Source organism: Ornithorhynchus anatinus, chromosome 7 (assembly GCF_004115215.2).
Source record: "Ornithorhynchus anatinus isolate Pmale09 chromosome 7, mOrnAna1.pri.v4, whole genome shotgun sequence".
Taxonomy (NCBI): domain Eukaryota; kingdom Metazoa; phylum Chordata; class Mammalia; order Monotremata; family Ornithorhynchidae; genus Ornithorhynchus; species Ornithorhynchus anatinus.
In genome coordinates, this window is record NC_041734.1 from 63,777,657 (window position 1) to 63,788,998 (window position 11,342).

General features: G+C 44.5%; 1 protein-coding gene and 2 non-coding genes across 7 annotated transcripts in view; 1 reads left to right on the top strand and 2 right to left on the bottom strand.

The window, feature by feature from the left end:
- Positions 1 to 5,224, top strand: part of CD46 (CD46 molecule) — a 28,691-nt gene extending 23,467 nt beyond the window's left edge. For 3 of the 5 annotated variants that reach the window (XM_029068735.2, XM_007670329.4, XM_007670341.4), the window contains 2 exons: positions 2,211 to 2,314; positions 3,448 to 5,224. In XM_029068735.2, coding sequence (XP_028924568.1) covers positions 2,211 to 2,283 — 73 coding nt within the window. In that variant the 3' untranslated portion in view covers positions 2,284 to 2,314; positions 3,448 to 5,224. Of the gene's footprint in view, positions 1 to 2,210; positions 2,316 to 3,447 lie in introns of those variants that run through there. The other 2 variants (XM_029068734.2, XM_007670331.4) reach the window with 2 other exon arrangements.
- Positions 5,225 to 7,382: 2,158 nt separating this feature from the next.
- Positions 7,383 to 7,495, bottom strand: MIR29A-2 (microRNA mir-29a-2). Its single transcript, NR_034661.1, has one exon. It is a non-coding gene; the product is annotated as a microRNA mir-29a-2 (primary transcript).
- Positions 7,496 to 7,973: 478 nt separating this feature from the next.
- MIR29B-2 (microRNA mir-29b-2) lies at positions 7,974 to 8,054 on the bottom strand. Its single transcript, NR_034947.1, has one exon. It is a non-coding gene; the product is annotated as a microRNA mir-29b-2 (primary transcript).
- Between the last annotated feature and the right edge of the window lie 3,288 nt (positions 8,055 to 11,342).

An 11,342-nucleotide genomic window follows, 5' to 3' on the forward strand; every position in this document is an offset into this window, starting at 1 on the left:
AGAATTCTGCTTCTCTAGTTAACCGACGTGGTTTAAGAGGAATGGTTTGCAGAGTTTGAGGTCTGCTGGTCAGTTTTTACAAAAACACAAGCTGCTTAAAGCAGCAAGAATTCGTTGCTATTTTTAGGAAAAACATTTCCCAAATGAAGCATTAGAAAGGTATTTTAATAAAACATAATCAGAGTGTGGTGCTTTGGAGTCGATAACTGATATCTGTTCTCACTGGTATTAACAATGCAGAATTTGCCATTTTTTTGTAAATAAAAAGAGATGCCATTACCCTATTTGTTACATTAACGCCTGTATATCCTAGTCATGTCCTGTCATGTCTAGTCTCCTGCTTGCAGAAGTTGACCATCTTTGCTCTTCCAAGTGTTCACTGAAGATGCTTTTGCTTTTCTTCCCACGTTCCAGTGCTGTACATAATCCGCTGCTCTCCTTTCTCATATCTATAAGCTTCCTCCCTGCCACCTCTTCTGTAAACCCGTAATCTAGCTTAATTTAGATAAATCAATCATTGCCAATTTTTCGGGGTGGGGGATGGATTTGACTTTTTTTTTTTTTTAATCCTCAAATTAGGTATTCCCATCCTTACCTTTATGGAAGAGTAAGGACAGTGGAAAAAAATGATGGTGTTAGTGTAGTGCTCTCCATCCAACCCAGGCCAGATGACCAGAGAGCAAAGTGGGAGGGCTTGACAAGTGGCAGGAATTGCAAAGAGCATATTTTACCTTGAATTGTCTTCTGCTCTTTGTTTCTGAAAAGGCAAGGCACCGCATTGTGCGTTATTTAATTCCAACTTGAGAAGGAACAACCCCAGGACTCTTAGTTACTGTGATAAAAAAAATGAAGCAGTCTAAATCTGGAAAGTTAGTCTTTCTTCATTTCTGTAGTAATTGTGGCCAAATAGCCAAAACCAAGTACCAATTCCGGAAAGCAAGAAAACCAGTACTTAGGTTATTGATGATGATAATTATGGTATTTATTATGTGCTTACCATGTGCCAAACACTGTACTAAGTAGATACAAGATCAGGTTGGACACAAGTTCTCTCCCACATGGGCTTCAGTCTAGGTGGGAGGTTTTACTCCCATTTTACAGATATGGAAGCCCAAGGCACAGAGAAGATAAGGGATGTGCCCAAAGTCACAGCAGAAAATGGTAGATCTGGCATTAGAACCCAGATCCTCTGACTGCCAGGCCCTTGCTCTTTCCAAAACCTTCAGTCCACGGCTCCCCTCTCAAGAACCTCCAGTGGCTCCCCACCCACCTCCGCATCAAACGGAAACTCCTTACCAACGGCTTTAAAGCATTCAATCGGCTCATCCCATTCTATCTCACGTCACCGATCATCTACTACAGCCCAGCCATCATACTCCGCTTCTCTAGTGCCAGCTTACTCACTGTGCTCCGATCTCATCTGTCTCGCCACCGACGCCTTCCCGTCTTGGAACTCCCTCCCCCTCCATATATGCCAGACCACCACTCTCTCCACCTTCCAAACGTGGTTGAGGTCACATCTCCAAGAGGCCTTCCCCAACTAAGCCCTCTTTGGACACTGGATATTCACCCCAACCTTGCAGCCCTTGTGTGTGTATATATATATATATATCTTTAAATTACTCTGTGTACCTATCTGTAAATTATATATTATCAATTACTTGTTCATATTAATGTCTTGTCTCCCCGTTTAGACTGTAAGCTCTTTATGGGTGGGGAACATGTCTACTAATTGTCGTGTTGCACTCTCCTAAACACTTAGTACAGTGCTCTGCACATAGTAAGCATCAGTAAATACCATTGATTGATTGACTGGGCCACACTGCTTCCAGACTAGCCTGGATTGGATAGTATGTCGGACTCCCTGGGGGTAATCTGGGCCTTTGGGAAGCATTTGAGTTGATGTGATTAGCTTTTTAGAAGAGATCCTGTTCCCATTAGTACATTTGGTCTCCTTTTTCCCATCGGAAGGACTGAGGGACAGCCATGTTTCTCAGATAGTCGAGTAACCCCAACAAGCTTGACGTTCAGTTGAGGATAGAATCAGAACGAGAGTAACTGCAGTTAAACTTCTTTATTTACTTCAGATTTTGCTTTTGAGTTGTTTTTATTCTGTTCTTCCCCCAACCTCACCTCTTCCCCTTTCCCTCTGTGGAATGATCTGCCATTCATATTTTATTCAATCAGACCTTTTCCCTCCTTCTGTTCAGCACATACATAACTGATGAATGCCTCAAAGAAAAAACAGGTTTAAATTATTTTGTACCCAATGAAGACGCTTGATGAAAGAAAGGTTTACTTGTTTCATTAAAAGGTATCTGTGATTTGTATCTTAAGGAGTTATGTATTTGCATTTAATTTCTTTCAACTTGAAAAATGTTCTGATGCTCTCCTGATTTTCAGGTTTTTGGGTTGGGAGCTTGGGGGTGGCATCTACCAACTCTGCCAGTAGGCATAGAGGATAGTTAAATTTTACTCTCCTCACTTGGTCTTTGGATGTCTTTGGGTCGCCACTTCTGAAACTTCTTTAGAAAACCAGTACTATAGGAAAATGCTCTCATTTAGGAAAAGTGAAAACATTTATAAAAGTACTTAATGAAAAGTGGGTAAAGCTCAAACTATAAGCTTGTTGTGGGCAGGGAATGTGGCTACCAACTCTGTTGTACTCTCCCAAGCGCTTAGTACAGTGCTCTTCCCTCAGTAAGCGCTACCATAGATTGACTTGTGCTTTATGTAATACATATATAAACTGGGGAAAACAAAATACCAGATTTTCTTTTCCAGAGATCAAATATTAAATTCAGGCAGACAGAGATTTCTTGAAAAACACTATCCCCATGGCGTGTGGGCGAAACCCTTCTCCCTGCAGCCCCAGCAACCTGTGTTTATGTAATATGGTTCAAAATACTATTTTTGTATGAAAGCATTTGTTTCAGCCAAACTCTTCAGGTGGCTTGTGAAAGTAGAGATGTAAGACTCTCTCATGTAATCCCCCATACCTGTCTCAGAGCATGGGTGTGGTACCATTTCAAAAGAAATATTACCATTTCAAAATAAATATTAAGGGTTTGCAATCTCTAGGAAAGTCACCATCCTTGAATTTGAGGTGCCCAAATAAATAACTTATTTATGTTGTTGCCTCACAGTCCTCCCTGTTCCAGGTTGGTTATTTTTCTGAAGTTGTTGGTGTGTTTCTTTTGGCCATCTTCAGAAAGAAAATACTATCATCAGAAAATTGTGTGACCATTTCCTGTTCAAACTGCATAATTTGGGGTACCGTAAGAGGGTAGAAAGCTTTGTCATAGATCAAAGAAGCAGCTTTTATGTGTACCACCTTATAAATGGGGAGAAAAAACCTTATTTTTCATATGCATGTACTTATGAGACTCTGGAGTTAATCTGTTACTTCCATAGTCTCCTTTAATACTCTCTCATTTTTCTTTGTAGGAAAAATGCCTCAGCTTCAGTGAGAGCAGAGTATTCCACTTGCCACGGGTAAACCATCCATCATATCTGGAAGACTTTGGAAAATTTTCTAAAGGCAGGAAATTCCTATTTATCCCACATTTCCCAGCTGGAATACTCTGGTTTCCCAAATTCCATTTCCTTTAAGTGACATCCCTCTGCCATTTCTTTCACACTCATGAATACAACTTTGTAGGAAAACTGGATATTTAATGATCTACTATTTACTGAGCACTCACTGTGTGCAGAGCACTGAATTAAGCACCTAGTAAGGTCTGGAGTGTCTCTGAATGAACCCTTCAGCTGCCTTTCTTGCCACTTCTGCTGTTGTCGGGAAATTTGCCTCCCTGAAAGCCTATTGTTTTTGGTTGAACCTTAAGTGAAGAAATGTGCATCGTAAAAAATTATTTCTCATCAGGTTGTCTGTACTCACCTACTGCTGAGTCTCTCATTCCTTATGTGTGTTATTTCTAAAAGTAAGTTGCTTTCAAAGGCAGTAATTGCTCTATCTGAATGTGTGCAACCGTTTCTGGAGAAAAATCAGTTTTACATTCTGCAGTTTTTTAGAGGGTATATCAGCTATCAGCCTCTGATTCTTCTCCACAACTGAATTTGTCTCTTATGTGGTTAAAGCTTGGCACAAATGTCTTTTCAGGGACTATTAGCAGAGGTAGGGTTGGGAGGAGAGGCGCTGGGATCAGGGATCTGGGGAGAAATAATGTGTTCTTCAAAACCAAGGCCAGTAAAGATTGGCAGCTTTGGCACTCAAGTATTCACCTGACCCAAGAGTCTAAGGTGGTGTTTCCAGGTCAGCATCACCCCTCCAGGCCTGGACTACATAGCCTCCCTTGCCTCTGCAGTCATCTTTCACACTTTGCTGCTTTTCCTCTTCAGATTGGCTCAGTATTGCCAGCGCCCGTTCTGGGGTTTAACGTTTTGGGATAGTTGAAGGGGAGATGGTGAGGAAGCAGATCCCCAAATTTAAAGAGAAGACGAGAAGCTAAGAAGTGGGTGGATGGATGTCTGAGGTGGCCATTTCATATTTTCAGTGGTTGGAAAATTGAAGCAGTCCCGAGGGACCCACAAGAATTACGTTGTTAATTCCATTTAGAGGTCGTCAACTAGCAACCAAAATGCCAGCGAAAGATGCAAAATGATCACATATGGCCTTACAGCAGATTTCAGTATGCTGAACCCTATTTCTGGGGGTTGGAGGGCTATGGAAAAAAGAGCAAAAAGCTGTAGACTGGGTTTCTTGCCAGCACTTACGAATACTTTTAGCTAAAGCTAGATAAGCTATTTTTCTAAGCCAAAGAAACCCTGCTCGATGGAAACTTATTTTGACACAGACACTTCCTTTTCAACCTGGTTGCATGTAATTTTTTTTATTTTCAAAAGCACTTCTGTAAAGAGAATATGTATATTTTTGTTTAGGATGTGTGTATGTCATATTTTGTTCATTTGTTCTTCAGAGATTGCTTTTACAATCTTACATTTTGTTTGTATCAAAGAGCACTTAATACTGTAACCAGTTCTGTAAATATTACTGTGACGGCTCACTGCTTATCCATTGCAATGCATAAGTTGAGTTTTGAGTAGTTTTAACTTATACGTAGTAAAACAGAAACCTGCAAAGAGACCTGCAATCGTTCTTATTCACTTCTGCAAGCCTAAGATGTTTAGGGGGAAAGCTACAAGTATAAAGTTTTCAAGGTGGATGGACCTTGCAATCTTTAATAAAGTAAAATGTTGAGTTTCAGCTGAGTGGAAAGTCTTCACTTATGATAGAACTTGGACCTTGCCTTTATTTAAAGCATCATAATAATAATATTTGTTAAGCGCTTACTATGTGCTGAGCACTGTTCTAAGCGCTGGGGTAGATACAGGGTAATTAGGTTGTCCCACATGAGGCTCACAGTCTTAATCCCCATTTTATAGATGAATTACCTGAGACACTGAGAAGTTAAGTGACTTGCCCAAAGTCACATAGCTGACAAGTGGCAGAGCAGGGATTAGAACCCATGACCTCTGACTCCTAAGCCCAGGCTCTTTCCACCGAGCCACGCTGCTTCTCCAGAATTACAGAATTACTAGTAATTATCCAACCCCACTGCTGTTTCATCAAATCAGTGATGGAGCTGGGACCAGAATTCCTGACAAGTGCTGAAGTGTCCAGTACTTGTGTTTTTATTGCTGCGCAGAGGATTGAAAAATGGGAGACATTTTCACCACACTTTTTCCACCTTTTTCTGCCATGAGTAGTGAAACCTGGTCTAGTAGTCCTGCTCTGCACACAGTAAGCACTCACTAAATGAAGCAGCGTGGCTTAGTAGAAAGAGCACGGGCAGGGGAGTCAGAGGTCATGGGTTTTGATCCCTGCTCCGCCGCTTGTCAGCTGTGTGACTTTGGGCAAGCCACTTAACTTCTCGGTGCCTCAGGTAACTCATCTGTAAAAGTGGGGACTAAGACTGTGAGCCCCACGTGGGACAACCTCATTACCTTGTGCCAACCCCAGTGCTTGGCACATAAGTGCTGAACAAATACCATTATTATTATTAATAAATATGATGGCTAGTCCTGGCATTCCTGACTGCCCTCTATTTACTCACTGGGCCATTGTAGTCTTCATAAAGTGAGCAGCACGGTTACTTCTGCCTTTCTGGATCACTTCTGGGGAACATGTGTACCGACGCTGTAGAGTGCTCTGCGCAGGGTAAGGGTTCAGTAAATACCACTGTTGAGGACACAACCCAGGACTGCGTAGCGATTGTGCACAGAGAACACCATTGCCATCTAGTGGGCCAATCATCCACAGTGGCGTGTGCAACCATCTCGTCTCTTAAAGCAGGGTGCCTCGCACTCATTTAAGTCATCGGGCCATTCAGTGGTTTCATGTTTGTACCCAGGCTTCTGGAGAGAGGAAGGAGAAAAGGCAAGGAGGGAGGGCCTGCTGTTGAGACAAGGGAAGTCTTCGCCTGATGGAGGCTTCACAGCCCCGGCTGAAGCGCTCAGGACCCCGTACAGAGGAAATTGCCAGTGCCTCTGGGAGCTGGTAGTGGTAATAGTATTTATTAAGGACTTAGTGTGTGCAGAGTGCTGTCCGAAGCACTGGGAAAAGAGTATACAGGTGGGGATTAGACCCAGGCCTTGTCCCGGGAGGGGCTCCCAACCTGTGAGTATAGGTGTGTCGGGATGGGAGACAGACTTATCAGAAGCAGTCAAACATTAAAACAGCATCAGGGAATAAGGACCGATACACAGAAACAAATCAGTATGGGTGTAGTGACTCTCGAGCCTCCTTTCTGAAGGTGGATTGCAGCACCCGTGTCCTAAGCGGCTCTGCTGACGGCTGAGGATAAGTGGCTGGGGTTTTTTTTTTTTGCCAGTTCCGGCCAAGAGGTCATTTTGGGAGTGTTTCAGAAGAGGTGTGCCGTGCTTTCTAAATGAACACTGACAACCATTCCGTGCTTCACATTCTCTCTCCTAAAGAAGTGATGTTCAAAAGCATTTGACGTCACAGCCTTTGAAAGGGCAGAGACAGATTATCAAAAAGAAAGGCCTTGTTGGGAGCCCATGGGGCACTGCTGCCAATTAAGAATTGGCTTTGATGAGAAAACAGCGGAGAATGAGCAGCTGCTTCAGACAAGCCCACATTAGAATCTCAATCTCTCTCTCTTTCCCTCTCTCACACACACAAGCCCTCTCATCACCCAGCAAAAATGCACCCCCTTCACACACTCAAAAACAAAGTGACTCGAAACATTTCAGTTGTCTTACCTCCATAGGCAGTAATCTTAAGGCCAGCTGCAAAACAATGAACTCTGCCATCTTCTTCCGTTTCTCCCTCGAGCCCTGTCCTCTGGTTCCACCACCAAGTGGCCACGCAAAGGCTGCTGACCTGACTGGACACGAGGCTCCAGGACTGCTGCTTTTCCCCCTACATCATAACCGATTTCAAATGGTGCTAGACAAGAACTGAGACTCTGAACACCAAGAGAAATCGGTCAGCCTGTGTAAGAGATGGGTCCTGGATCCCCGTGACTCGGCCTCAAGCGGAGGGGTGGGTGGAAGACACCTGTAGGCAGACCTGCAATTGAGTCCAAATTCAGTTGCTTCCACCTTTCAAATCCTCTAGGAAAAGGATTCCACAGCCTCCCAGATTAACCTACTCCCAGCTGCTCCTTACCTTTTGGGCAGCAAGTTAACCTACATCCCTTGTGCTGAAATTTAAAAGCCCAATTTTTTTCCCTTCATGTTCCCTCGGTGTACAGGGAGAATAGCTGATCTCCAGGCTAAATGAATCCTAGTCCACTTACCTACTCTCGCTCCAACATGTTAAAAAAAAAAATCCCGAGCCTAACCAAGAAGCCACAGTTCTATTGCATGTTTCAAATGTTCCCCTAGGGTTTCTTTTCCCAGTTGAGACGGCTACAGCACGTAGCCAGAGCCGGTGAAACAAACAGTGGCTACCTGCCGTGTTTTCTTCTCTTTCTATGCCGCAATTCTTGCTCCTAAAACACTGATTTCAAATGGTGCTAGATACAGAGATGGAAAAATCTAAGCCACCATGTGAAACCAGCTTCCAGAAGAAGAGGATCGAGCTGGAGGTGGGAGGGCGATGGGAGGGGAAGTCCCAGCGTCTTGTATTCAAGAAGGAAGAAGTTCTTGCTGATCTATTTATGGCAAACGGTGCAATTATTTCAAAGACATAGTAAGAGCATCCTCCAGTGGTGTTCCAAATGATATCAAACCCATTAAATTCTAGACTAAGCTAGCTCAGTTTCACAACCGACAGCAGAAGGGCAGCCTGGGGCCAACACATTCCAGAGTGATGTTAATAACAACAACAACAACGATAATAATACTGATAGAGGTATTTGTGAAGTGCTTACTATGCGCTAAACTCTGCAGTGAGCACTGGGGGAGATGCAAAATAATCAGGTCAAACACAGTCCTCGTCCCACATGGGGCTCACAGTCTAAAGGTAGGAAGAAAAGATTTTATTCCCATTTTACCAGCACAGAGACGATAAGGGAATTCCCCAGGATCACACAACAGGCAAGTGGCAGAACTGGGATGAAAACCCAGGTCTCCTGATTTCCAGTTCTGTGCTTGTTACACTAGGTGCTCAATGTGGCTTAGTGGAAAGAGCACAGGCTTGGGAGTCGGAGGTCATGGGTTCTAATCCCTGCTCTGCCCCTTGTCAGCTGTGATTTTGGGCAAGTCACTTATCTATGCCTCAATTACCTCATCTGGAAAATGGGGATTAAGACTGAGCCCCACGTGGAACAAGCTAACTTCTATCTACCCCAGTGCTTAGAACAGTGCTTGGCACATAGTAAGCGCTTAACAAATACCATCATTACTATTATTATGCCATAAGGGAGTTAAACTACTATTAAAATGCAACATCCTCTACTCCTCGACTTGTCTTGCCTATGCAGTTGGATCTGCACCCTTTAAGCCCTTGATTTTCACCCCACCCTCAACCCCACACCACTTATGTACATGTCTAGCTTATTTCGATGTCTGTTCCCCCTCTAGATTGTGAGCTTCTGGTGGGCAGGGAACATGTCTACCTGGAATAAAGGTAATTGTTAAGGTCTTCGTGTCAAGCACTAGAATAAAAACTTGGAAGAATCAAGATAATCAGGTCGGACACAGTCCCTGTCCCACGAGGGGTTCACATTCTAAGTGGAAGGGAGTAGGATTTAATCCCCATTTTACAGGGGAGGAAACGGGCCCCGAGAGGTGAAGTGACTTGCCCACGGTTACCCAGGAGGCAAGTGAGAGATGGGATTAAAATCCTGGTCCTCTGAACCCTGGTCCTCTGACTCTCAGGCCCGTGCTCTTTCCACTACGCTGTATTGTCCCAAGTACTTAGTACAATTTTCTGCATACGGTGAGTGCTCAATAAATACCACTGATCGATCCCCTTAAATTAAGTAAACATACCTTTCTTCATGTTAGTTGAAAGGGATGTCCCACACAAATTGATAGAGGTGTTTAATTTGGGTACTGGAACATAACTGCCACCTCCACACACTCCCCCCATGAAAAATGCAGGCCAAATTGGCCCCTAAGAAGTCAAAATATTCAGACCGTGCCCCACCGACAGCTGGGTGGTCACCCTGGATCACCTGGCCAAGAGTTTTCAAAAGTCGCCCACTCTCTAGCCTGGGTATTTTGTCCTGGCTCAATCCATGCCACCACTGGCCCCCTCCTCCTTCAGGGCCCAGCAGGGGCCATGAATTAGCTGAAATCACATGGCAGAGAAGGGTAATCACTCTGGAATGTATTTGCCTTTTGGCTTCCACTTGTGTAATTAATCTGGATGGGCCTACAATGCACGGACGGGGTGTGTATATCGAGTCATGCCCCCCAGCATAAAACCTGGCTAAATCCAAGGGAGCGGGGCCCACCGCCTCAGGGACTGGCGGAGGCCACATGGGCATGTGGAGGCCACATGGGCACAGCGGCCGCCGGGGCCTGCTGGGGCTTGTTCTAAGCTGTCGGCACCCGAGTTTTAGGTCCACGGGCAATACTTCTTGCCCACATGGCTGTGCCACTTCCATCGAAGTTGCCGGGAACTGCTGCCTGCCTCCTCCGCCTCCTTGCCACCCCCTCATCAAGCCCGAGGCAGGATGAAATCTGGGGGGCGGGCGGTAGGAGAGAAGCATGTGGATTTCAACCTAGGCCCCTGCAGCTGCGACAGGGACTGTGCCTGACTTGATTAACTTGTATCTACCCCAGTGCTTGGTAAGGTGCTTTGCCCAAAGTAAGTGCCCAAGTGAGAAGCAGCATGGCTCAGTGGATGGAGCATGGGCTTGGGAGTCAGAGGTCATGGGTTCTGATCCCAGCTCTGCCACTTGTTAGCTGTGTGACTTGGGCAAGTCACTTCACTTCTCTGTACCTCAGTTCCCTCGTCTGTAAAATGGGAATTAAGACTGTGAGCCTCATGTGGGACAACCCAATCACCTTGTATCCCGCCAGGGCTTAGAATAGTGCTTGGCACATTGTTAAATGCTTACTAATACCATCATTATTGTTATTATTACCTCTGCTCCACACGGGTCCCGGCTGCTCATGGCAGACTTGGAATGTCAGTCAGCCAGTCAACTGTATTTATGGAGCGCTTACTATGTATAGAGCACTGTACTAAGCAGGGGCTTGGGAGTCAGAGGACATGGGTTCTAATCCCAAATCTGCCACTTGTCCTCTGTATGACCTTGGGCAAATCACTTCACTTCTCTGAGCCTCAGTTACCTCATCGGTATAATGGGGATTGAGACTGTGAACCCCATGTGGGACAATCTGATTGCTTAGTATCTACCATAGTGCTTAAAACAGGGCTTGACACATAGTAAGCGCTTAAATACCAGCATTATTATTATTGAGCACTTAGGAGAGTACAATATAGCAGACACATTCCCAACGTGTGTTGCGGGTAAGGGTGGGAGGGATAAGCTCCTGTGGGCAGGGAATGTGTCGGTTATATTGTACTCTCCCAAGCTCTTAGTACAGTGCTCTGCACACAGTAAGCGCTTAATAAGTAAAATTGACAATTGAATGAATTCAATGATATTTACTGAGCGTTTACAGTGTGCAGAGCACTGTACCAAGTCCTTGGGAGAGTACAATACAACAATAAAGATACATTCCCTACCCACAACGAGCTTACAGTCTAGCGGGTTAGAGAGAAAGGACTGACTTGCTTTCTTTTCCCTCTCTAGGCTGTAAGCTCATTGTGGGCAGGGAATGTGTCTATTTATTGTTGTATTGTACTCTTTTAGGCTTTTAGTACAGTCTTCTGCACACAGTCAATGCTTAATAAGTATAATGAACTGACTGACTAAATCACAGCTCTGACCAGTCTT